This window comes from Ammodytes marinus (genome assembly GCF_949987685.1).
Source record: "Ammodytes marinus genome assembly, chromosome: 5".
In the NCBI taxonomy this organism is placed as follows: domain Eukaryota; kingdom Metazoa; phylum Chordata; class Actinopteri; order Uranoscopiformes; family Ammodytidae; genus Ammodytes; species Ammodytes marinus.
Genome location: NC_137234.1, coordinates 9,856,138 through 9,881,093, shown reverse-complemented (window position 1 = coordinate 9,881,093; position 24,956 = coordinate 9,856,138). Strand labels below are relative to the sequence as shown.

General features: G+C 39.3%; 2 protein-coding genes across 2 annotated transcripts in view; one reads left to right on the top strand and one right to left on the bottom strand.

Annotated features, from left to right (window-relative positions):
- Positions 1-244: 244 nt before the first annotated feature.
- Positions 245-6,477, bottom strand: mrps35 (mitochondrial ribosomal protein S35). Its single transcript, XM_080028658.1, has 8 exons — positions 6,353-6,477; positions 5,731-5,783; positions 5,430-5,597; positions 4,585-4,645; positions 4,325-4,464; positions 3,072-3,181; positions 2,904-2,973; positions 245-733 (listed from the first exon to the last, which is right to left on the bottom strand). Exons 1-8 carry the CDS (start codon positions 6,474-6,476, stop codon positions 464-466), a joined length of 996 nt encoding a protein of 331 aa, XP_079884784.1. The 5' UTR covers position 6,477; the 3' UTR covers positions 245-463.
- A 4,107-nt stretch (positions 6,478-10,584) lies between these two features.
- Positions 10,585-24,956, top strand: part of kcnq1.2 (potassium voltage-gated channel, KQT-like subfamily, member 1.2) — a gene marked incomplete at both ends in the record, with an annotated part of 153,254 nt that continues 138,882 nt past the window's right edge. Inside the window, 2 exons of the mRNA XM_080028661.1 lie at positions 10,585-11,078; positions 19,723-19,813. Coding sequence (XP_079884787.1) covers positions 10,585-11,078; positions 19,723-19,813 — 585 coding nt within the window. The remainder of the gene's footprint in view (positions 11,079-19,722; positions 19,814-24,956) is intronic.

Genomic DNA, 24,956 nt, shown 5'->3' with positions numbered 1-24,956 from the left:
GCACCGACCACAGAGCAAAACTTCTTAAGAAGAGTGAAGTTCTTTTTTCAACAAAATGCTGCTGAAAGCATCCTTTCAGCGGGCTGCCAAGCCCTCAACTTGATAGTGACAAGAATGGGATGGGAGCTGGGGTCGGGCTAGGAACTGAGTGAATGGGGCGATTATTACATAAAAGCTTTAGCCATCATGCTCACAAACTTCAAACAACTTTCCAAATTCAAAGACAGAACACTCTTAACGGTAACATTAGACTTTTATTTTTGTATAATAAAGACAGCATCATACACTTGATATGACAGTACATTTATTTTCGAACATAAATACATTAGTTGTTATCCTGAAACAGTATTTTTCTGCTAAGTTATCTCTGGCTTGTTGTACTGGCAATGATTTACAAGGCCAAAGGTAATGAAAAAATGTTGGTCACCATCTTCATGTTAATACATTTGTACCTGAATCCGTATTACAGGTTGAGTACTTTCTTGACGGCCTCCTTGTACTGCAGCATGGTGCTCTCGCTCTCCCCTTCGTTCTTCAACCTGGTGACTGAGTCTTTATACTCCTGCACCTCTGTTCTCCCCAGCATCTGCTCTCTCACTTCCTCTCCTTCTCCTTCCACGGCCACTCTCATGCGTGTGAGCATGTCCAAGATATTCCTCTGGGACGGGCTGTCCTCCCAGCTATACTCCTCCATGTCCGCCACTGTCTTCTCCGCCTCCCAGGCCTCTGTTTTCTGAAGAATAAGAAAAAACAGAAAACGCTTGTTACCTTGTCACGCTGACTACAATATGGAAGAATTTATCCAACCTGACCTGACCATATGTAGCATCAATTTTGCACTATGCAGGTGCATCTGAAAACATTTGGATATAATGGAAAAGTTCATTTTTTACACAAAGTCAACAATTTAAAAAAAGATCCAGTATCTAAAAATATTCCCATAATCCTTCTTTGATAGGTTTCATGTAATATTCTAATATTTTGAGATGCAGGATTTATTGATGCTGTTATCATCAAAAGTAATAACAAGTTCTATTTTTCACTATGAATCTTAAATATATGAAAAGTGTGTCACCTTTTTGAATTAAATTACAAAAGAAAGGACTTTTCCATGACATTCAAAAAAAAATTTACAAAGTAATTTTTCGAACAGTTTGCCACATCTACATCACCCTGGTGGATGAACCATGTTATTGTTTTTAAATATTTGACTTGGACTCTAGTTTGGAACAGAGTACGGACACAGATGTAAAATATGGGGGCTCGTGGTCACCCCTGACCCCGTCTTTGATGCTCCTCTCACAGAGATAGTATTTCTCCATATGTAGTGTGCTCTGTCCCACTGCTGTCATCACATTTGCCTTTGGAACAATGCGGCTCATTGTAGACAAGCTTAAAGTAGGGCAGCGATGGAGGCCCTAGCTCTGCTGATGTCCAGGTGTTTGGGGTTAATGACCATCATTACTGCTATATACATATCTGATCCGCATAACATCCCGTCTGGAAGCAGTCCAGGCCCTAGTGAGTGAGGAGCACTGGGGTCTTGGGAATAGGCTAAGAGGCTGTTAGAGTTGATTGGAAGAGGGAACGTTTAGTCTTCCCGTTATGTGTTACTGGGCACATTTCCAGCTGTGTAGCTGGTGCTGTTGTGAAGTCAAAGGTGGATTCAGTGCTTTTGGAGAATGATTGTTGTCAAAAGAATTTTTTTGTAAAAATCAGTGAATATATCCTCGCAATCTGCTACCTGTCTTTACTATGCGTGTGCTGAAAACAAAATCCAGTGTTTATACACAGCCTAACCTCTGTAAACAGGTCTGTAAACATAACCACTCATTCCACCTTTAATACAATATCCCAAATCAAATAATGCCAATGCGTTGACACAATATCTGTCATTGCGTCCACCAAGTAGTTTAGTTAACAAACTGAATATTTGATGATCTGTCAGGCTAGTGGCCAGCTGCTCTCCTGGACAAGGTCATGTACCTGCCAAATAACATTTATATTTTAGGGGAAAAGACACAGGTACAGAAAGGCACAAAGACGTCTAGCGGGGTAAACTTGACGCCATGTTGGAGGCGCTGGCCTGGATTAGAAACACACTGGAATTAGCAGGAATGAAGCGTCTCCCTGAGTGGGGAGATAAAATCACCTCAGTGGCTGCTAACAATTGGCCTCTTTGTGGGCTAGCGTTACAACCTGAACGCTACGCCGCTCTCAAAGCTTTTCACAAGCCTGCTGGACAAGCACTGTGCCTTCCATTGTGTGTCCGAAAGGGCAGCGGGCAGTGTTTTGCTTCCTGGCTTGGACACCTTTCCCAACCAAACCTTGTGTTTTTTCTATGTGACTAAGCCATGACAGAAAAGCTCCTAAAAGGCAAAGGTGGCACAATAGAACAGGGAGTCATTTTCTGTTAAATAGCTGGCTGCAAATTCATTAGGAAACAGCACCTTGGCTAAGGACCTCGTGGCAGACTTCTCCAATGTGGTGTGAGTTGGTTTAACGTGAATGAGTACCAGGGTCAACACCTGATAGGGGAGTCTGTTTTCCTTTACAGCTACGGGGAAATGTCAACTGGACAATGGCACTGTTTGCCATCTTTCTGCCCATTCACGTCTGATACCTCCCTAATGGGCTTAATCTTCGCAGAGCAAGATGGACAAGAATTCCCAGGGTAAAAAAAAAGCAACTCTGCCATGACGCTAGCAATGAGTCGATGTTAATTATGACATTTTTGTTATACATTATTTTTTTATTTATTTTTTATCTCTAGAATTCTTGATTTTTTTTTTTGTGTGTGAATTTCTTCATATTTTTTCAAAATCTTAATGCCACTTCAGCTAACAGCAACCTTTAAACCAAGGGCTTGACCATTCACTTCAATACAAATATTTTCAACTCACCCAAGACTCGTGGTAAAGGACAGTGAGCAGGTACATGGCATAGTCATGGTTCTGCTGCCTCAATGGGCAGCTGGTAGAGGGAAAAGACAAACCGGCGGAGAGTTAAGGCCATTCATACCCTCACTTGTATTGTGAGCTGTTTTGGATCCTGATTAAAACAATGTTTACCTGTCAGTCTTGATGGTGAGGACATCAGTATTTTTGCAGTATCTCTCCCCTACCAGTTTGAGCATTTTCTTGCGTGCGGGTTCACTCAGGTTCAAACTGGACAGCTTTACCTGCGACGACAAGACACATTGTAGAGAAACATAATAGTTGAGTTTCTAGTTTTTCCACTTAATTGTACTTTATATCATCCAGAATCTATTGTCTCTATAAAACAAACACCCAAATCACATGTTTTTTCTGTTTACGTAAACAGAGCTTTGACCCAGTTGATTAAAATATTATACTTTGTTTCTATGGATGACGTCAGAGCATTTATGCATTGCCTCATAATAAACTCAAAGCACCTTTCACATTGGATGATTGGAATACAACAAATAATTATTTGATAAAATCATTTTGTGGTTTTGATTTAGATAATTTGTTAATTGAAAAAAAAATGCATTCATATGTAATACAAGGTCATTGCAGATATGTATTCTGTGTACTCAACCCTTGTGCAGACAATACAATGGGGAGGTCACTTAGACATGACTTGACCCTCATTACCTTACCCCAAAATTAAAACCTACATCATTAAAAGATTGAATACATTTTTTGTAACCCTTAAGAAAATGGGGTCTTGGTCTAACTTGACTTGGGAACTGAACTTTGTGAGATTTGCTGTCCAATCTATCTTTCTGCCTAATCCAGCTGGGTTTATGTCTGAATAATAATTCCTCTATGTTGATATGATTTAAGAGGCAGAGTATCAGTGGAGCAGATGGCATGTGGTTAAGGGTATAAAAACAACACATTTTTCTGCCAGTGTAAATGTGTCAAAGGCAGTTTAAATTCCTGAGAATCTGTGTGGTAAGGATTCTTTGAACATGAGCAGAAAAAAGGCCAATATGATTAATTTGTGTAAATACATAGCATCATCCAAGAAACGAAAAGAGTATTTGCAATAAAGCACTTCTATGTAAAAATAAATGAATAAATACTGTAATCTCTCTGTAGACTTGCCGGCATCATTTGTCAGTTTTGAGGTCACGAGACAATGACATCTGTCTAGATAAGTCATGATGTCAGCTGGTGATTATGCATCCCTGTAAATCTCTAAGCTCATTTTACAATGCCAGGTTTCCCCAAACATTCCGTTTTCTATACGTAAAACGTTGACATACAGTGCAAGCAAAGATCAGTGGGTAAGATCTGAGGTCACAACCTTTCTATAGAAACCGTCGAGAGACTTATGGCATAGAAGCGAAACTCACTTTGAGATCAACGATGCGAGCCGAGGGGTTTCTGACAGACGGGCCGGCAGACACGTAGTCTGAGCTTTCTATTTTGATGGGGAAGTGCTTGTCACATTTGGCATCAGTGTCCAGGGCGGCGGGCCACTCTGTACAGAATGCTGCCGACAGAGGAAGACATTTAAAAAAAAATGCTGAATAAATAAACCTGGATATTTATGCAAAAGTCCAACTCCACAAAATAAGAAATAGCTTTTCTTCAATTAAATAAGAGAAATTACGTTTCATAGCTTCACAGTGTTTCTTGATTGCTGCCGGCGTCAAATGCAGAAAATTAGGTATCTGAAAGAGACAAGGAGAGATCATGTGAATGTTCAAATGCCAAACTATACATGTAAGAAATACAAGAAAATGTCCAGTTTAACATTTACATTTCAAAAAGTGTTACACCAAAACTCACATCACAGAAAGAGAATTATAATGACTGTTTCTATTAGGATTGAATTTTATTAATGCTAGATTAATAAACTGGTTTTATAGGGCATTGGAAAAAAAATCTGCATCTTTTCACAAAGGATATGTAATACATTATACAATGTATTCTATGCTTCTGACATAAAAATAAAGTTTAGTCCTAAAAATTGGCATGTTTAAAAGTTATGATTATAAAAGTAAAAAAAACGCATTTCAAGTATCAAACAACATACAGTAGACAGTGATGCATAGCAGACAGACAGAATAAAATCAATGATTATAGTGTGGATCTGCAAGTATGTGTGTCAAGATGGAACATCTGGTGTCTGGACACAGCAGCCCACTAATCCTAGTACAGAGCCATCATTACCACCAGTACAGCAATACTGTTCTACAATGTACAGATTTGATTAGTAACATATAAAGCCGACAGGCATACACATAATTTGTATAGCATAATCTTTGAAACATGCAAACTTAAATGTACTGGCTTATACTCAAACATTTGGTGTCCCATTGCTTGTCTATTTATTGTTGTCTGAGGAGGTTATCGAATCCCCCGTTTTGCCTTTATAATTCGTAGAACAGCAAGCGAACCTTGTGTTAAAAATATGCTTAATTCTGTGGTCCCATGTAAGTCATGAGGTCTGACCTTGATCAGCTCCAAGTTGCCCTTCTTCTCTGGAGGAACTCCTCCCTTCACAGGATAGCCCATCCTCACAGGCAGGGGCACGGAGCCCGGTCTGAAGGGGGTCGCTGCTGGATACACAGCAGTCCAGTCCTGATCCACCGCCATCTTCTCTGTCCTGGGCTTCCCTGGCTGAAACAAAACACAGACAACAAAGGAAACTGTGAGAAAAAACATGGACTGTTGTTCATTACATAAAGGTATTAGATTAATATGGGCCTATTGGTCTATTCTTGGAAATTTGACACAAAAGCTGCACACTTACATCTCTCCTGGGTTTCCTGACAAAGGGTCCTCTTCCGGTTCTGTCAGGTAAACCTAACATTGAAAGATTTTCACACAAGCATACACTTTTTTAAGGTGAAAAGGTAAAAATAATAAGGTAAAAAGGTAAAAATAAACATGTTAATTTTATCCCATATTACTAACACTGTTAACTACAGAAACTACAACAATCCCAAGATGTATCAAATTCAGAAAAGTATTTGCTAACTATTTTTATTATCGAGGTCAATTTCGTCCTGTCATGAGGTCATCTTTCATGCAAACAAGCTAACAAACAATGTCGCAATATGTTTACTTCTGGTCTGATATTACTGTGAGTAGAATAGATTATGAAGGGAGAAAGAAAATGCCATCCGGGTTTATAAATAAGTTAGTAAACACAGACAAATTACAACAATTACAGGTTGCTTCATGTAAATAGTTATTCTACTGTCTACCATCAGTGAAGTCCAGCGGCTGACTACAGCCACTTTTAACTAATGATGTCAATCACTGTCAAAGGACAGGAAACACACTGGCCTCTGCATCTCAAGCAGATAGCTTACACTACAGCTGTGGCTCTGAATTCGCGTGAATTATTTTACGACGACAGCAAAACTCACCTTTATTTTCAGTGGTAGTCAAGGCTGTCGCATAAGCGACCCTGCTCACTGGTTTCTGAAGTCCAAGAGCTGAAACATTAATTCGACCTAGGGACAGAAATGCCTTGCTTGTGTGTGAAGCCATGTTTTCCCAATGACTACAGGAACTGGCGAGGGACAAACCAAGAGAAGTGCGCAACGTATTTACTGCCACCTACAGGTGGACACAGGTGTGGGAGAGCAGCTCGTGATGTAAAAAAGGACTTAGTTCAAGTAGAGGTAAAACTTTAATGAGCTAACACAGAACAAAGTATTGTTTAATTAATGAAAAGTAGCCTATTTTTTTTCACACAAGCGCCAGCTGCTGCCTTGCTGAAACATGTGGTGCGTTCACATGTCAGGGTAAAATGGGTAAAATCACTTGTCTGAGGCAGCAAGTCGTTACAAATGGCCCTTTGGCTATACACTCCATTAAAACACAAACGTAAGAGTGAGACTAAGGCCTTCTTTTTTGGCTGGAAACCAGTAACACTTAAAATGTACCAACTCTGCTGATTTAGCTCACTTACACGGAGTGGCAGTTATGTTGGACAGGAAGGCTTGGAGATAAAATTACCTAGCATAAAAAGACAAGAGGCTGCACATGGGATAAGTTTACAAATAACTGTGGCTTTTTTGTTGTTGTTGTGTTGTTTGTGTGATAGAAGCCATCTTTTTAAAGAAAACTAGCTTGTTTGTTTCAAATGGGAACGTGCACCAAATAAGTTAAACGGCCAGATGAACTTGTTAGGGAACCCCCAGGGCAAAAATAGTTGCCTCTGTGTTGTGCATCTATAAAGTAGGCCTATGATACATTGAAAACACAACTCTATTTAGGATGTTGCACCATGAATGCTCAATGTAATTATGTAAATCAATTATCAAGGAAGATTGCCCGGGTACCACTTTGTTGCTAGTTCGTGTTGTGATTTCAAAATGTCCCATACTCCTTGAACGCAGCATTGTTTAGCCTGCGGTGCACTTCAGACGGACAATTCATACTGGCGACAGCCGATTTGTGCTTCCACTGTATTTTCGATGCAAGGGTTTTTATTTTGCGCGGGAACATAATTTTCTATGTATTTATTTGAACTATTTTAAGTCTGGATATTATTTTGTTTTTTTATTGTTGTTTTTTGTTTTGTTTTTTAAAATAATTATTTTCCCCTGGTCAAAACTTGATGTGTTTTGGAGCTAAAGGTAAGACATGACACATTGGTTAGACATAGCCTAACGTTTTGCAGTTGGCTACGAACAGTAACATTTAGCTTTAAATGTTGCAAATATTGACTAACCATTTACTTGATTATGCAGCTTCATTTAACAAACCCCGTGTGCTTCCCTTTTAACTCAGGAGGTCAGTTAGGAATATGAAAGTAGAAAAGAAAGTAAGATAATTTTTGGTCTATTATTATTTTTTTTAACCCACATGCTTTCATTTAATTGTGTTAAAGCTGCCTGTATCGGTTCGGTTCAGTTTAACGTAAAAGTCACACAATAGTAGGCCTACTGTAACCGTAGAGTCCCACAGCAGGCTGTGCATGTCTGACAGTTAATTGTGTGGCATGACTGCTGTTTTTAAAGGTAGAAACTCTATCGAGGGGAGACAGTCAGCGCATGTGGCTCCTGTCATCAGCTCATCCGTGGCTGATGACAGATACGGACGGGGATGGCTGCCTCCAATTAGCCCACCTCTCTTGTCCCATGACACTTTTTCCGATCCCTTTAGGTAACATCCGGCCATATATCACTCTACCTGGTTCAGTGTCTTTCCATAGAAGATGCTGAACCACTCAGTAAACTTTGGATAAACGAAATCATTTTGCAAAGGTAACCTTGGTAACCGTAAGTCTGAGTAACACTTTCCACTACCGTAGGTAAGCTCAGTCATTTGCAGAGAAAAGGAGGTTATCTAACAATCATTGTTTAGGTTAGGATGTGTTCCTGATGCTGCTACCTTTGCACAGTTCTCACAGTAAAACCAATGCTTCTCAGTTTCTTCTGTAGGCCTACTTTACAATGATGTCTGTTATTGTTGGTTTTGGATTGAATAGGCATAGGGGAGCCCAGGGGCAATTGTAACACTTTTTGGTTTTAGTGTCATTACTCAAAAACCTCTTGAACTATTTAGATAATTTGTTTTAATTAGGCAATTTGTATCTGTACAATACTTGTGAACATTAATAATGTTCTTTTACAGGCAATATTAGATTCACAATATCGATCTAGAAATTGCAAGTCAAACGTTACAATCGCCCCCTGGTATGGGGGCAATTGTAACAGTGTGTGGGGGCAATTGTAACAACAGATCTCATAGCTTCATATAATAATTAAGGACCACAATAATCTTCCTATTAATGTAGGGAAATATAGGGGAAACTATTTAATATCAATTGGAAAATTGATTTCATATCAAAACAATAACTATTAGACATCGACAAAGTGCGTTTAAAGAATTAACATTACTTGAAATGCTTATTTCATTATATTCGTAATACATGCTTAAAAAAACAACAAACAGTTAAAAACAAACCAATTTCAAACCATAACTTCAACTAACAATCAGATAGCTTTCCTATTACAATATAATTTTTTTTGTATTTTAATGTATAGGGTCGGGGGCAATTGTAACACAGTGACCATAACAACTTGACACAAACTACCCTGATGGCTAGAAACAATGAAGCTAATGTTTAACAAAGATGTCATATCTTACACAACAGTAATGTAATCAAAACAAAACAGAATTCATTTAATTGAAATTAAATATTAAGACTTTATGAGAAAAATACTGTAGATTTTATTTTTTACTTTCATACCTCAGAAACGGGTTTTTTCTGAAAAAAGACTTTAAAAAGGGAATATCAATTTTCCCTTTGGTATGCAGAGAGACATCATCAAAATACATGTGCAAAATAAATTTTGTGTATCTACTTTATTTCTTATTGGTGCAATTTTGTTACAATTGCCCCCTGTTACAATTGCCCCCGGTCTCCCCTACTACATAAAACGGATATACATAGTTCATTTACTTAATTTAATCTATTTTGTAAGGCAAGTAATGGAGGGTTTGACAATGTAGCCTACATGGTGTTATACAAAGTATAAAATACAAAGTGTTATTTTGTGACAGCACTATCCATTTGTTCACACTTGAATTACTGAGCAGTTTCAAATAATGTGCTTGACCTAAACCTTAATCTAACTGCAAGTTCACATTGTACCTCTAGTGGCTTAAACCTGTTTTAGGCTGGCAAACACACTGGACTATTTTCTCTAAATGATGTTTATGGAGTGCATATTGTTCATTTGTTTCACCTAAGTTCCGGAGGTAGGGTTCACAAGACAGGTCTTGGCATCCTTTAAGGGCAATTCAACAGGATGCTGTTATTACAGTAGTAAATCCTCAGAGAGTCGACGTTAATTGACTTGTGTACTGCTCTGTCACTTTCACATCAACTCTTGAGGATTTTCCGGGAAAATGACATGCCTGTTGTAGGTCACTGTATATAAAAGAGGGTCACAAGTCACAGTGTAATACCTGTATAAACATTTGCTAAATTTCACAACAATGCTCCATGGTAGATGGTAAACCTCTCTCTTTCTCTCTTCTTTTTGGAACATGGAATACCAAATGCTATATGCAATCTGTAGAGATGCATCTCAGAGAAAGAAGTAGGACTGTTATACAATGAGAAACCCTAATCAGCAGTAAGTCCCTGATCCACAAATGGCCACAGTTCAAAAGACACACGATGATAAAGGAAACCACCTTTAGTCTTTGCCGGATTTTAATCCAATGATATTTGGACTTTTGAGTATGAATATTTCCCTGTTGTGCTTGAATGCCATCTGTTACAACAGCATGTGTTTATTTGGTTGCTTCATGTATGAACTTTTTTCATTTTTAATGAATTTTGGTTCAGGAAGCTAAGCTTAACTGTGTCCACATCTTGTATTTTTCATGGCAGATGCTAAATTAAAAAAGGTCCTTGCTAGTAGAGGGCAAGGCTGTCTCTCACAGTCATTCTATCTCATGTCCCTTCTTCCACTTCAGGTATGGACACACAGCAGAGAGAGCTCTTGTCTGCAGCGGGGAGCTAGCCATGTCTAGCTAGGCGTCCTATCCTGACCTGAGCTTTGGTCATAATAACCACCAAGATTTTCCAGGAGTTTTAAGTTGAGTAAGTTAGCCCTCTCCCAACCGGAGAAACATGGGGGAGAGAAGGGCGCGCTCGTTAAACTTGACGTGTCACGTGCAACAGGACTATGGCAGCGGACTGGGGAGCTCATTCATTCGTTACAGCCCCAATGGATATGTTAGCACAAACCTCGGCGTGGACAGGGAGATGGATGCTGACCCCGAAGCGTCCACCTGCACTACAACTAGCAGTGCTGCCCTATTGGCTCCTGCAGCTGACACAAGCCACTTCTCTCCTGTTTCAATGGAACTTGACCCCACAGTAAAGTATGAATCAGGAATTTCCTGCTGTCCTCCCATGGACACAAAAGACCCACGCCCGCACACCGTACACAGCCGGCCCTCCATCACCTTGGTCCCTCCACCTCTCCCACGATCAAGCTGGCTGCTGCATCATAATCAAAAGGATTTCCACAGCCCTTACATCAAAACTAGCATGCAGGGGGATGTTTACAACTTCCTAGAGAGACCTGCTGGAGTGAAATGCTTCCTCTACCACTTCCTTGTGTAAGTACCTGTGTGGTCCTGTCTGTATGTTGATTGGAACCACGATAAGGCCTTATAACTCAAAGTAATACAACTTTAAAGGTCACATAATTTGCTAATTTTCAGGTTAACAATTGTAATTTGGGTTTTTACTAGAAACTGTTTTCACGGTGAAGTGTCCAAAAAACCCTTTATATTTCTCACAGTGCCATTGCTGATTCTTCTCGTTTCAGACCGTGTCTGAAACGCTCCGTTTTAGAGTATGTCTCTTAAAGCCCTGCCTTCCAAAAATCTGGGGGTGTGCTTATCACAGGTGGATATAGTGCTAAGTTAGGTTGGTAAAGAAGGGGTGTGGCTTCTACCCTTATGATGTCATTTGGGGAGGAAAAAAATCTGGTGTTTTTTTCTCATATTTTAGGAGTCTCTCTACACATCGGGGACCTATAACAATGTTGAAAACATCAAAAAGATAATTCTGCATTATAGGCAACTTTTAATATCAGCACTAAAAGTTGTTTAAATATCATCAAATAAGCCAACAGACCCGCCACACAGGTCTCTGTGGTGTTATCCCTCCGTTCGCTCTCCAGCCCCTCTCTTCCTAATTACATCTAGTGCTGCTTCTGGTTCCCAGTATCACAAGGAGAGGTGTCTGTGGCCTGTCTGCTGTCTGTGGTTGTTTTAAGTTAGCCCAACAGAAGTAGGTCAGTGTGATCTGGTCAACCACACCTCGCTCTGGCAATAGCCCATGGATTTAGAGCAGATTAGGTGAAAATATTAATACAAGTTCAGTTCAAATTCCTCCTCTGAAGTCTAGCTATACATGTTATCTTAATTTGGAATCACCATCAGTGGGTATCACGTTTAGTTTTTTAAGTAATTTTTTTGTTTTACTGTACCCATAGAGCAGCCATAGCGGAGTGTATCTTTCCATTTCCTTTTCCTCACGGATATGTGTTCTGGCATAATTGTGTCTAATGGTGCTTTTCCACATGTTACCGGGTCTGTGTAGCTGGTCGTTATGGCGACTTAATCGGCTAACTGTATTACCCTATACTTGAATGTAAATAACATCACTATAGTTGTAAGCATCCATGCTGTTTTTGTCACAGTTGCTCATTCATAACTTATTTTGGCTAACCCCATAGTGAATTAAGTGACTCCAATGATGCCTTTTAATTGGGCCTAGACTTTAGTCATAAGAAATGGCTGGTACACCACTTTTCCAATTTCTCTGTGTGAAATTGTGCTTGAAGAGAATTACGATTAGTCCATTAAGAATCATATTACCATTCAAAGAGGGATAGAAACACGGCTTGGATTCTCTGTATTAATGTATGCATGCGTGTTTTGTGCCCTCTATTGCTGACAATCAGCAGTAATTGAGGAGGAGAGAACCCGAAGCCTGTACTTCATTTAATATTAAACCCTTCCGACTGATCCCCGCTGAAACCCCCTTAAGTAACTCTTACTTGTCGATGCCTATCGCTGGTGACCATCTATTCTCCTGGCCTCTTAAGAGATTGGCATCTGAGAAAGGAGGTATAAACGGCACTCATAACAAGCCTAATAAGCCTGCTCTGCATTGGGATGACACACATAGACAAACAACACGCATGCAGGTGGTCGCTTGATTCATCACTGCCTCCATCTTGCCGAAGCCACGATCAGCAACCAGCAATTCAGCACATGCAAACAGAGTGTTACTACTTTTTTACTTGCAGACACAGGCATCTGCCAAAACATACACAAATACATGGATGTGCAAACTTGGTTGGATGCATATAGCAATACAAATACATACACAAACGTATTGGGTCATACAGGCGTATACATGCACTCAACACCATCTGGCCATTTCAGAACATCTGTCCAATCAACAGGTAGAGTGATGGGATAGCACACGAATCAACGGGGAGACGTTGGAATGAATGAATGCCATACATTAAAATGTGCATTACATGTGTGTACATTGATTTATACCTAAAGTAACAGTTGATGGATTTGATTTGATCTGTGTCTGAAATCTGATATGGATCCAAATTAATTTAGATTAAAGTTGTAAAGGGCTATTTTCCTTTTTACTTTTAGTGAAATGATCATTGGAAAGAGCGAGACATTTGGGTTTTGATTTCTTTGTGCAATACTTTTGAAAAACTCATTTGAATCCAAAAACGTTTGACAAAAAAATAAATGAATGATCTAAATGTCACAGTTTCCAAGCCCCAGAGAAGAGAGACGGACACACAAACATAAATGATGTTAATACGAAACATAATGAGTTAGACGGATGGAAATCCCTTGGATTCAGGACAAAATATCTGAAAAGAGTGTTATGCAACATTGCCAACTCATCAGCACACAGGCAACCTGGGGCAATGATTCCCTTCACGTTTGGATCCCTCCCTCTGAGTCTTTTATATAACCAAAGGGAATCAACATGTATGAATGTCATCACGATGCATAGAAGCCATTCTCAGACTGCAAACAGATACACCCTTACACATCATCCACCAAATCTATCGATTTAGTGTCTCACACCGTGATATGATGCAGAAGTTGAAAAAAATTCACGTGAGGGGAAAAAGTATCAGGTAAAGATATGATCAATTCACTGACTATTTAAAGTAAAACACATTTCTTTTCTTTTTACACTTTTTTGAAATCAAAATATCAATATCTGATAAAGGTTGTTTTTCCCTAAAACACCATTGGACCACGAGCAGTTTGCAGTGAAAGAAACATTGCACCTGTTTATCCTCGTGAAAAAGCAGCTGGCCAGATGTTGTCTGGAATCCTTAGTTCTGTCATGTGTTTTTATATCTGGACAGATTATTGAAATGGCTATAGTGAATCCACTCTATCTATGCAGAAACAAAAACCTCCTGTTGGATATGTGCTTACCAGAGATTAGCGACTGAATGAAAGGTTTGCATGATGCATCTATTTCTCAGTTGTAAGTTATGTGCGTAGAGAAAATATTTTCTTATGTTATTTTCTTCTTCAGTTGAAGACGTTGGTTCCAAAAAAGTGCAAACATTTTACAATTTAGGCTCCAGATGTCAAATTCCTCAGGAACTAAAGGAATAATTTGACTGTTTCCAAAGTTTTGAAAGTGAAGGTATGCCTGTTACCAACAAATGACCTACAAATGCTTATTGATTATCAATCTGCCAAAAAGTTCAAATTGTGAATGATTTGTTTTTGTAGTGTATAAAGTGAATTGTCTTTTGACTGGTGCACCTTAAATGTAGGTTCTCGCAGCAGCCATATTGCTGCGCAGCAAGGGCTTCTGGGTACTCGGATTGACATAAGGGGCCCTCCATGGAGGCCACCATGTTGCAGCACCATGTTAAGCACAAAATGGATAAATGGCCATACGGGTGTCCACCAGAAATGCACCTCTATCTTCACCTCATCACTTGATATTGTGGAAATACTTGAGGAAGTGGGGTAGGGGTAGACACAGGGCGTTGCCATGTCAAGCTTGCACTACTAGATAGGTGCCAAAATACACATTTTTATACACTTCACCTTTATTTATTTTTATTTTTATATCAGACACTTATATATCAGCAAATATGCATTTGTAGGCTACTGCTTAACAACATAGTGAAGCATCAGACATATACTGTATAAAGCTTTATACTATTCTTCAATCTTAGTGACCTTGTATGTACACTTGAATTTAAATGCGTCTTTAGTGTGACACTCCTGCTACTACTTCTCTTTTCATACCTCTTGTCCCCTAACCTGTAAGGACATGTATTCTTTCTATTTTTAAAGTATTTGGTAGACAAGATGATAGCTAAGCCCTGATGGAATATCCGTGTCTGTGGCTGGTGGCTGGAGTGGTGTAATCCCCCATAAGCTCTCTACGGATGGGATGGGATGGGAAGAGAGTCCGTAAAATAGGTTGTTAAGGGCTGCTTAGTCTTTGAACATGCTAGCTAGATACTAGTTTTTGCTTGGGAAATTTGTGTCACCTTGGCTAGAAGTTTGTCCTTTTTTAAAATCACAAGCTCTCTTTTTCATGTCCTGTCCGGGATGCAGAATAGAGAGTTGTTTTGTTGAGGTATTGGTTTTGGATATTTATGCTAGATAGCAGATAACATTGTTTCCGGACTGGTGTTATTTCAGCATCTTAATGGACAACCAGTCTTCATTTTCATTATATTTTGCCTTGAAAGGAATTATTATTATTATTTTTTGGCTCAGTTATAGCTGAAGTGTCTGTGGCTATGGACCTGCTGGTCAAATTAAGAGAGCTTTATCAACCCTTGTGATTAACAGGCATGTGTGTGTGTGTGTGTGTGTGTGTGTGTGTGTGTGTGTGTGCGTGCGTGTGTCACACACATGTCTCATTCATGCTGTCTTTAGTATTTAGTGTAATTAGTTAATGATTCCTTAGCTAATATTGCCCTACTTTCACAGTTGATTAAGAAGAGGGGTTTCTGTGGCGCTACACTGTTCTTATTTTATTTAAACTGGACAGATATTCAGTAAATAATAGGGGAGAACGGGGTAATTTGTCACATGGGTTGGATGTCACATTCGTTATATCTCGCCACCAGAGCGCGCTAGCTCTGAAATGTTGATATAAAAAAGGTCCAGAATTGGGATCAGAGGTCACATACATAGACTTGCTTGGAGGAAGACAGCTGCATTTCAGGTGAGAGGATGTTTTGTGTTTTTCATGTCAAATTCAAAATATTTTGCTTCTCAGTATTTTTCTTCTAGGCTTTTACACAATGGGTTTATAACAAAACACTTGTTACCCTCAGAAAGTGTGAAGGGTAAACTATAGTTTAGATTGTGGTTAGCAAGCTAATTAGTTGTCAGATGGTTGTTGGCCTTGATGCTAGCAAGAAATTCAAGTTGGGGTTGGTCGTCAAATTTTTTGGGGGGTTGGTTGTCACATGTTATCTCAAGGCTGCAGCCAGAAAAGGAACCCAATAACGAAATAAATTGTCAAGCTGTATCCTCACTGACACCCCAGAGAAGGAAAGAATAGAGCAGGAAAAGGCAGCTAGCAAGCAAAAGAAAAAAGGGCAACAAAATCAAAACAACCCAGTGCATCCCAAACTAGACCAGCTGCCAAGGCTACAGAACGTTATGTAGGCCTATTTGTCAACTTGACAATGCAATTAAACATTCAAATTTGGTTCTGCCTCCTTGCCTTCTTTTTAAGATTTTTCCCATTAAGATAACATTGTGACAAACAACCCCATAGTGTGTGACAACCGACCCCTTGATGGGGTTGGTTGTCACAATGTGTCAGAGTGTCTTTGATGGTAAATTACTTCTTCATTACAATAAGTTGGAAAAAAAGAGAGACACACATTTCTAGCCAACACCTTAAGCTTCAATTTAATGTAGGAATGGCTATTGACAGATGTTTTGGTGATGAGCAATTCTCACTAGAGTAAAAAGTGTGCCTACTTACCCCGTTCTCCCCTACTCACAAAAGCCCCAGCTGTTTTTTTAATCAGATCCCAGGGGTTTTAGCCTGGCTTGATAAGTTTGGCTAATGGTTGTGAATTGACCCAGTCCTATCCGCTGCCAGAACACCTCCCCACATGCAGAAAGCTTTAGGATATGACATAGAGAAAAAAAACTCTGTCCGCAATCTGACAGAATTCCCTGCTTTAAGACATTGCATTAAGGTTTAGTCGTTGTTTTCATCGGGCTGTGGGTTTTGCATAATTCTATTTCATCTTTGGAATTTTCTATTTTTTTTAAGATAAATTTGGGGCAAACTTAAAACAATGACAGTGTCAGATGTGAGAGATTTTGTTTGCATGATTAAGCTCCTAACTATATTAGAACTGCATATAATGATACAATAAAGATAATCCTTGATTCTGATGATGAGCTTGACACATCCTTAATATGAATCGTAAACTAATCAAAACTATGCACCATCAATACTAAGGAAATAAGAATTGGTATCGTGGTCTAGATGCAGTCTTGTGCCAAATGGCCTGGCTAATGAATTCTGACATGTATCCTGCCTGTAAACTGCTTTTACAATATGTGGAGTGGACTGCTATGGATATTGCATTGCACTGTTATCCTTCCCAAACTAAACAATGCCATTGTCTCATGCGCTGAAGGAAAACACAGAGAGATTACATGACCCTGCCGGTGGCCTTAGATGACTGTGACATTATTTGGACACTCATCTTAACAAGATGATCTCATTTTAACAGAGGAACAATGGGTTTTGACTTGACTATACCTGCCCTCGTATAGCCTGCCCTCTATCTGGTCTGTTCTTTCCCAAAAAGGCCGGCAATGCCTCTGCCTGGGAGCTTGGCAACAACGCATATACTGTATCACAACGTTTTATTCCCTTTTGGCTGCTGGCCTCACCAGATCAGAGAATGTACATCGGGTTAATATTAATGTTGCAAAATACAAATGACAGAGGTAAATGTTTACAAATCAGTCTATAATAGATACAATGAGGAATGTACTTACCACCACTTTTGAAGTTGTAAAATAGAATGGATGGAGGTTCCTACCTGGCTTGGTTGATCAATGGATCCATCAAGGAGCAAATAACATGAACTGAAACAGCTAATTATAATGTCTGTTTTCTGCCTAATCTACGAACTAACTTAAATTTCTTTAGTTTACTACTATTAATTTGTCAAGAAATGTAAATCAACTCAAGTATCTGTAATAAGCAAATGTTTCTATTAAATGGACTACAGATGGAAATTAGCCCCCGGGCTACAATCTGGCATTGTTCCGTGTGCTGCTGTACATGTTCATTGATGTGCATTGTCCTGAAATAAATAAGTAAGTAAAACTACAGGAATACCTGCAGCCGTCTACATCTCTGAGATTGGGCCTGACAACCATTCAATTCCATCGTGAAGGGATCTAATTTTACAACAACATTTTTTGATTTCTTACTTTTAATTTTCTGATCTAATCTTAAAATACAGCACTAGGAATGCTTTTACAAACTGTTTATGAGTACTCAAATGCAACAATACAACATTCCTCATTTGTGCGACCATTCCTGTTGTTAATTCACCCATGCCACTATATATAGTGGCATGGGTGTTGATCAGTTGCTTTTAGTGAAGAACCATTTAAAGAGATGGGTTGACTCTAAGCCTAGTTTTTTGTTGTCTTATGCACCTTAAATCCTTCGGCCCCATATGGCGGGGATAGTGCACACCAACACAGGACATGTTGTCCCATATTGTTGAGCAAAAGGAAGACAAAGTTGTATTCTCAGTGCCAGCCTGGTGCGTGCGTGTGTGTGTGTGTGTGTGTGTGTGTCTGTGTCTGTGTGGTAAGCAATAATCCTCGTAGAGTAAAATCACTGTCCCATCTGGCCAATGTGTCAATAGTCGGTGTGTAATGGCAATCCTCTTTTAGGAGTCTAGCCTACCGTCACCCCACTTTGTCCTACGATCATTCTACCACCTAAGAGACCAGAAATGATTCTGGTCTTTCATATAAAGCACAACACCTTTCTTAAAATGAGCTGGGTCAAATTTGTGTCCAATATACAGTACTAGCTCAAAGGGATCTCTGATATTAATGTGCTTCTCTTATGGGGGCAAACATTTACAAATATGTCTTTCTTTGTGTTAGCAAACAGTTTTTGTGTTTTCATTTAATAGCAATAAACAACAGACACTTATATAACCCGTCCAGCATATGGCATGTAAATGTAATCCTGCACAGGGTATCATAATGCTGTACGGTGCATGCAAACACTCATAGAGGGTTATGTGAAAGCACTTAGACGATGTGCCCCAAGGATTATTTCTTGGAATTGGTGAAAGATGCTCACAACTGACTTTGCTCTTAATCCAGGAGGGCCAGGAAAAGACCCAGCAAAGCCCCTCATGAGCTTCTTTAACACTTTAGAATAAATATGTACAGTGTATTTTCTTTTAAAGATTATTTTTTGGTATTATCAAGCTTTACTCGATAGTACAGAGTTAAAATGGGGAGACGGAGAGATAGGGGGGATGACATTTAGTAAAGGTCCACGGGTCGGATTTGAACCCGCGACCACTGCTACGAGGCCTGAGCCTATATGGTACGCGCTCTATCCACTACGCCAATGGAGTGCCCTAGAACAGTGTATTTTAAGAAGTCACCACAAATTGTAACAACTTTTGTGAAAGTTATACAGTAGTTAGTTACTACCATTAAACATCTTAACCTAAGGAAAAGTTATATAGTATCTTGAATTGTTCGTGAATTATAATAGCGTCATTCATAAGACCCATTATTATGGTATATTTTCAAAAACATGTTATGGAAATGGTTATTGAGAATAATATGGCCCATAAACAGCACTGTATTTATTTAATTTGAATTTTTCGACATTGTTGTTAATTTTTTCCTATATACTGTAGGTAAAACAATTGGTTAATTAATTGGTCAGACGATTGGTAGATCATTAATCAAAATGAATTAGCATAAGGGGATTAATATTGGTCTTTTTGATCAGTACTTTTTCAAAATGTAGTGAGGGTGAATTTAAGGTAATCATCAGAAAGACAGATTCTTGATTCAAGGTCACATGAGGTCAGAAAAATGAATAAATATTTCTACTCTTTCAAATGATTAACTACTAACGCAGTCTCATTGATTGCTATGTGGTGATGGCTGTTTTCTCTCCCTACAGGTTCGTCATGGTCCTGGTGTGTCTAATCTTCAGTGTCCTCTCCACTATAGAGCAATATGCAGACTTTGCCGCCGGAACCCTCTTCTGGATGGTGAGTAACTTTGAATGTGCTGATTAACCTAAGCAAACAACTCAATACAAAACATACACATAGTCTCAACTGAGAAGCATCTGCATAACTACACTCATGTGGATTATTCATTTTAAGATTGCAACATTTTAAAAGGGCTGTTGGTAACCCGTAGTTCTACAGAAATAATCGTAAAAGATGAATCAGTTTCTGACTTTGAGGCTTAACAAATTAGCCTTTTTGCAACTCACACACACTGTTTTCAGCGAGCCACCATGCAAGGCACATGCCTGACCCAGCACAACTGAATAAACCCATAAACATCTGCTACATCTAATTTACTCACATCTAATAGGAGGGTCAGACAGATGTCAATTAAGTAGAGATTGCACAAACCCAAATCTTACTATAAGATCCAATCAGGCAGATTAAAGGTGGAGTCAGCTATTCTGAAGAATGCTTGTTGTCAAAATTACTTTTTGATTAAATCATCGAATATCTCCTCACGCTCCTTTACCTACCTGTTAGTACTATGTGTGCCCTAGGCCTATGCTCTGTAAACAGGCATGTTGCTGTCCCTTTGTTTACATACCTTGCAGAACACAAAACAAAATGTCTGTTCATGAAGGCGTTTTGTCAATAATATATGTGAGTGTGGATTTAGTGATAGCCCTTCCTGCCTGTATTTCATATGATTGATAAATTTAAAGTACATTATTTTAGAGAAACGGAAGGAAATAGTGACAGATGGCGATTCTGAAACTTTAATAGCTTGACTGCAGTACCCCCCAACATCCACATGATGGAGACAGAAGATCTTGACTGGGAGAGAGATTACTCCCGCCATTTTACACCTCAGCCCAAAATATATTAAGCTCGAAAAGATGAATCACTGTTAGTCATGCAAAATACCATCACACAACACTTGCCAGCTTATATTGCATTTATCCAAAGGCTTTTACAGTAAGTAATGTGTACATACTGTGCATTATTATTAGCATGGGAATGGCCAGGAGCCAGCCGTTTTAACCTATTATTTATGCAGAATTCGAATCATTTGGCTCCACACAGACTGTACTTGCTGATACTAGCTGGCAATATACCTTTTTTTTGTGGCTTATAGCGGCTATTAAGGCTTCTAAGTGATGCAATAAATCCAGGGCTTACAACAGGTAGAGAAAATTATGGCTGCTGTTTGGCAACTCTACAAAGAGCTTGCATCATCTGTCACTCGCAAGAACACTGTGAATATAAATACACACGTAGCCGCTGCGTACTCGCTCACGCTCACAGTTTACATAGGTCTAGTCACAGTTACACAAAGGCTGCACATACGCAGACATTGACAGACACACACGACCGCAGAAACACACACACACACACACACACACACACACACACACACACACACACACACACACACACACACACACACACACACACACGTACCACCTCCTGAGTTTCGGGAGCAAACGGAGGACAAGAGTGGACACTGTGTTCTGTAAACTTTTGGCCAGTGCCCTTTGAAGACTTACTATCAGGGTTATTCATTTATTTTTTATACAGGAAGAGCCAAAAACTCTCTATCATTATCTCTAAACCCCTTTCTCTCTCTCCGTCTTTGTCTTTTCACATCTCTTCCTCCTCCTTCCTGCCTCCTTTAACTTCCTTCTCCTGTTGCTATATTACTCAAGAGACCAGCAGGAATCGACCTCATAAAAACATAAAGAGAAATGAAAAACATATCCACATCAATTATTTTTCTCATAAATTGTCGACCCCAGTTTATTTGTACACCTGGCAGTAGTGTATTCTTGTGTACTATTTGTAATGCATGGCTTTGGTTCAATATAAATTGTAAGATAAGATAATACCTTATCGTGTGTGTGTGTGTGTGTGTGTGTGAGAAGGGGTGGAGCTCTGAGAGTGGTATCATGGTGGCATATTATGGTGGTAGTAGCTAAACTTAGAAAGTTCAGGGTTAGCTGACATCTGCGAGTCACAGTCTGCTTGTTTTGGAAGGCAGAGGGGACATTAGTCCACAAGGATATTTGGCCTTCAAGGGCAGCTGCCAAAGTAAAGCAAGCCAGGCTGGGGAGGAGGCACACACAATACACACACACACACACACACACACACACACACACACACACACACACACACACACACACACACACACACACACACAGACAAAATTGTAAGGATTCAACGCATGCATTTAAGGAGTGAATAATAGCTGCCTGTCGATATTGTCTTGGGCTGTGTGCAGATCCCTCTGTGTTTGCAGTATCGTGCAGTGTTATTTGAGTCTGTATCCAGGGTCCAAGTATTCCAAGAACCAAAGTGGGTAACATTTAAAGATGCTTGAATCACAGTTACGCGCCTCAACACTTCACAGTGATGATCCGAGATGATGATGAGAAATAAGTGTCTTAAAAAACTCAATCTACTGCTCACTAGGGAGTAAACTGTAGAGTGTCCATTATAAAGGCTGCAACTGGTGCTGGAATAATCCTCTAACCATTTACACAATATTCTACCTTTGACTCCTCTCCTGTGAATCTGAATGTTTGGAAGCGATAATAATAACAATTTCATAACTAAATCATGTTTTTTGGATTATGACCACTGTCAATTGAACATTTCCCCTTGATCAACTCTCTAATAACAGTGTGTACAATCCATGAGTTGCAAAATATTTTACAGCTATTGTTTGTCAGCATCCCATCGTAGCTGGATACGCAGATAAAGGGATTCTAATCACATTTCGTTCTCATCTAGCCTGAAGAGATTATCGACGTGCCAACAGGCGTCTGTTTTTTTAGTAAATATGTAGTTGCCAATGTTTGATACACAGGCGGAAGCACCCATACATCTGGGTGACCCATTTTATGAAATTGTTAGGATTAATCCCTTCCATTTACCCAAAGTCATCTAGACCCTTTGACTGTCAAATGTTGCCCAGATGTCATAATGACTAAGCTGGAAAAAACATGGGATTCTGTGGGCATTTAGTATTGGTGCTGATGCTTTGGCCTGACAGTCTGGCAATTGTATTAAATGCATATCAGTTTGTTTTATTTTCTAGAAATCCTATATCCACAATTAACTTTATTCACCTCTAGCCACAAGATAACACCAGCAGTTATTTATATAGAATGCAACTATGAAAATGTCCCAACTCTTTTAATTTCAGATTTGTATCACCCATATCTTTTTCACTTTTATGCTGATGTATCCTGATCTGCTAGCAACATTATTAACACTTCATGGTCAGAACTGTCCATGGATCACACAAGCTTATACAGACACTGCATCAGTGACTTTACACATGGCCTGTGACACAAACAATAATACTGCGAATGGCTGGTCAAGTTGAACTGACATTGACTTAAAAGGTCTCCGATTTGTTTACTAATTCAAATTCAGATCAACAAAGTGAACCCAAATGGTAATTCAATTCAGTCTGATTATCAGGCTGTTTAATAGAGATTTACTGAACCATGTATGCCTGTCTCTGTCTTCAGTCCTGCCTCTTTTATCTCACTCTTTCTTTGTCTTCAGAGGTGGAGTCAACGATTCTGTAGAATGCTTGTTGTCAACATCTCTTTTTGTCAAAATCAGTGAATATCTCCTGACTACCCTCTAACAGTCTGTACTGTGTGTGCACTGAAAAAAATCCAGTTTTAATACAAAGCCTAGGCTCTGTAAACGGGCATGTTGGTAGCTATATAGTGGACTCCCTTTGTTTACATACCCTTTGTCTACATACCTGTTTACAGAGCCTAGGCTGTGTATTACCACTAGGATTTATTTAAGCGCGCACACAGTATGTACAGGTATTGGATCGTGACGAGATATTCACTGATTTTTTTTGACAAAACGTTATATTGAAAACAAGGGTTCTCCAAAATTGCTGACTCCACCTTTAACCTATTGACAGAAAATGAACAATTCCCGGATATGAACAATGTCCCAACCAAGTGCCAAATCTAAAGCTATAAACAATAATAGAAAATGTCAGTAAAAATGTTAACACTGACATAGATCTGTCTGTCTTATCACTTTGATGACACTGATGGATGTCTTTGGTTTCACAGTGCACCGTTGCAAAAAAGTATCACTAAATGTACATGTCAGCGCATTTTCCCCTTTGTGCTGATACTAGAGCGACACTTTTTGTTGCCAGCCAGACTAAGTGTCGAGTTTGATTGACAGCTTATTGTTTTGGGGGCTCTGTGGTGCTGTGTTATTGCAGCAGGACTCATGGTATTAAGTTTCATACAAGGGGTGGTCAGGGAGCAGCCAGTTCAAGCAATCAACGAGATGGCCACCCACATGGCCTTATAGGCTTTAACAGACAGTAAATATTATGCATACCCGGTGGCCAGGAAAGCGATATCCGTCAGGCAGGCGTAATTAATTCAAAGAGGCACACATGTACGCACATAATAGGAAAAACAAATGCACATATTGCAACATAATTTAAAAGCATCAACCTCAACAGATATGTAGGTGAATACACTTTTGACCCCAAACCAAGGTTTTTTTTTATAGGTGTAGGTGCACCATGTCATTTTAAGTGTGCCTGAGAAGTGAACATTTTCTAAGGGTTATTCTCATACCTCAATTAATAAACCTTCCCTACAGGAAAATTGGATCCCTGCAACACTGTTTGAAGTTAGAAAGCTTCCTGAAATGTTTTTCTGTTTCAGTGTTGATGTTTACAGCAGCAGGGCCCACAGCTTTGTTGAGAAACATATTCTAATCTTTCGATTGATTCCAGGTACCTCAAAATAATTGTTTTGATTTATGATGATGGAATTATTCAATAATTAGAATTACAATCAGAGTAAATATGTTTTGTGAACTAACTGCAGGCTCTGAAAATGTAAACAAATCCTGCTTCCTTGAAATTGCATAGTGCACCTTTAAATGCTGCTGAAAGGAGTACAATAATAACAAGATCTCAACAACCAAGCCGATTATTTGGCCTTCTTATCTGTTATAGGCAGCAGTATGCCGGTATTTCATCCCGTGGTTTCAATCACTTAGCCATTGACCCTGTCCCAATATGAGCTGTCACCAGCCAACGTTATCAACCTCCATCTCACCTTCTGGGTGGTTTGGGGGATCTTGGTACTAACTAGACCACCTCAGTGTC

Coding starts and splice junctions, on each gene's coding strand:
- mrps35 (XM_080028658.1), bottom strand. CDS start 6,476: ATGGCTTCACACACAAGCAAGGCATTTCTGTCCCTAGGTCGAATTAAT. Junction 4,646..5,429: donor GCAACTTGGAGCTGATCAAG/GTCAGACCTCAT, acceptor TGTCTCTTTCAG/ATACCTAATTTTCTGCATTT. Junction 3,182..4,324: donor CTCGCATCGTTGATCTCAAA/GTGAGTTTCGCT, acceptor TTGTCGTCGCAG/GTAAAGCTGTCCAGTTTGAA.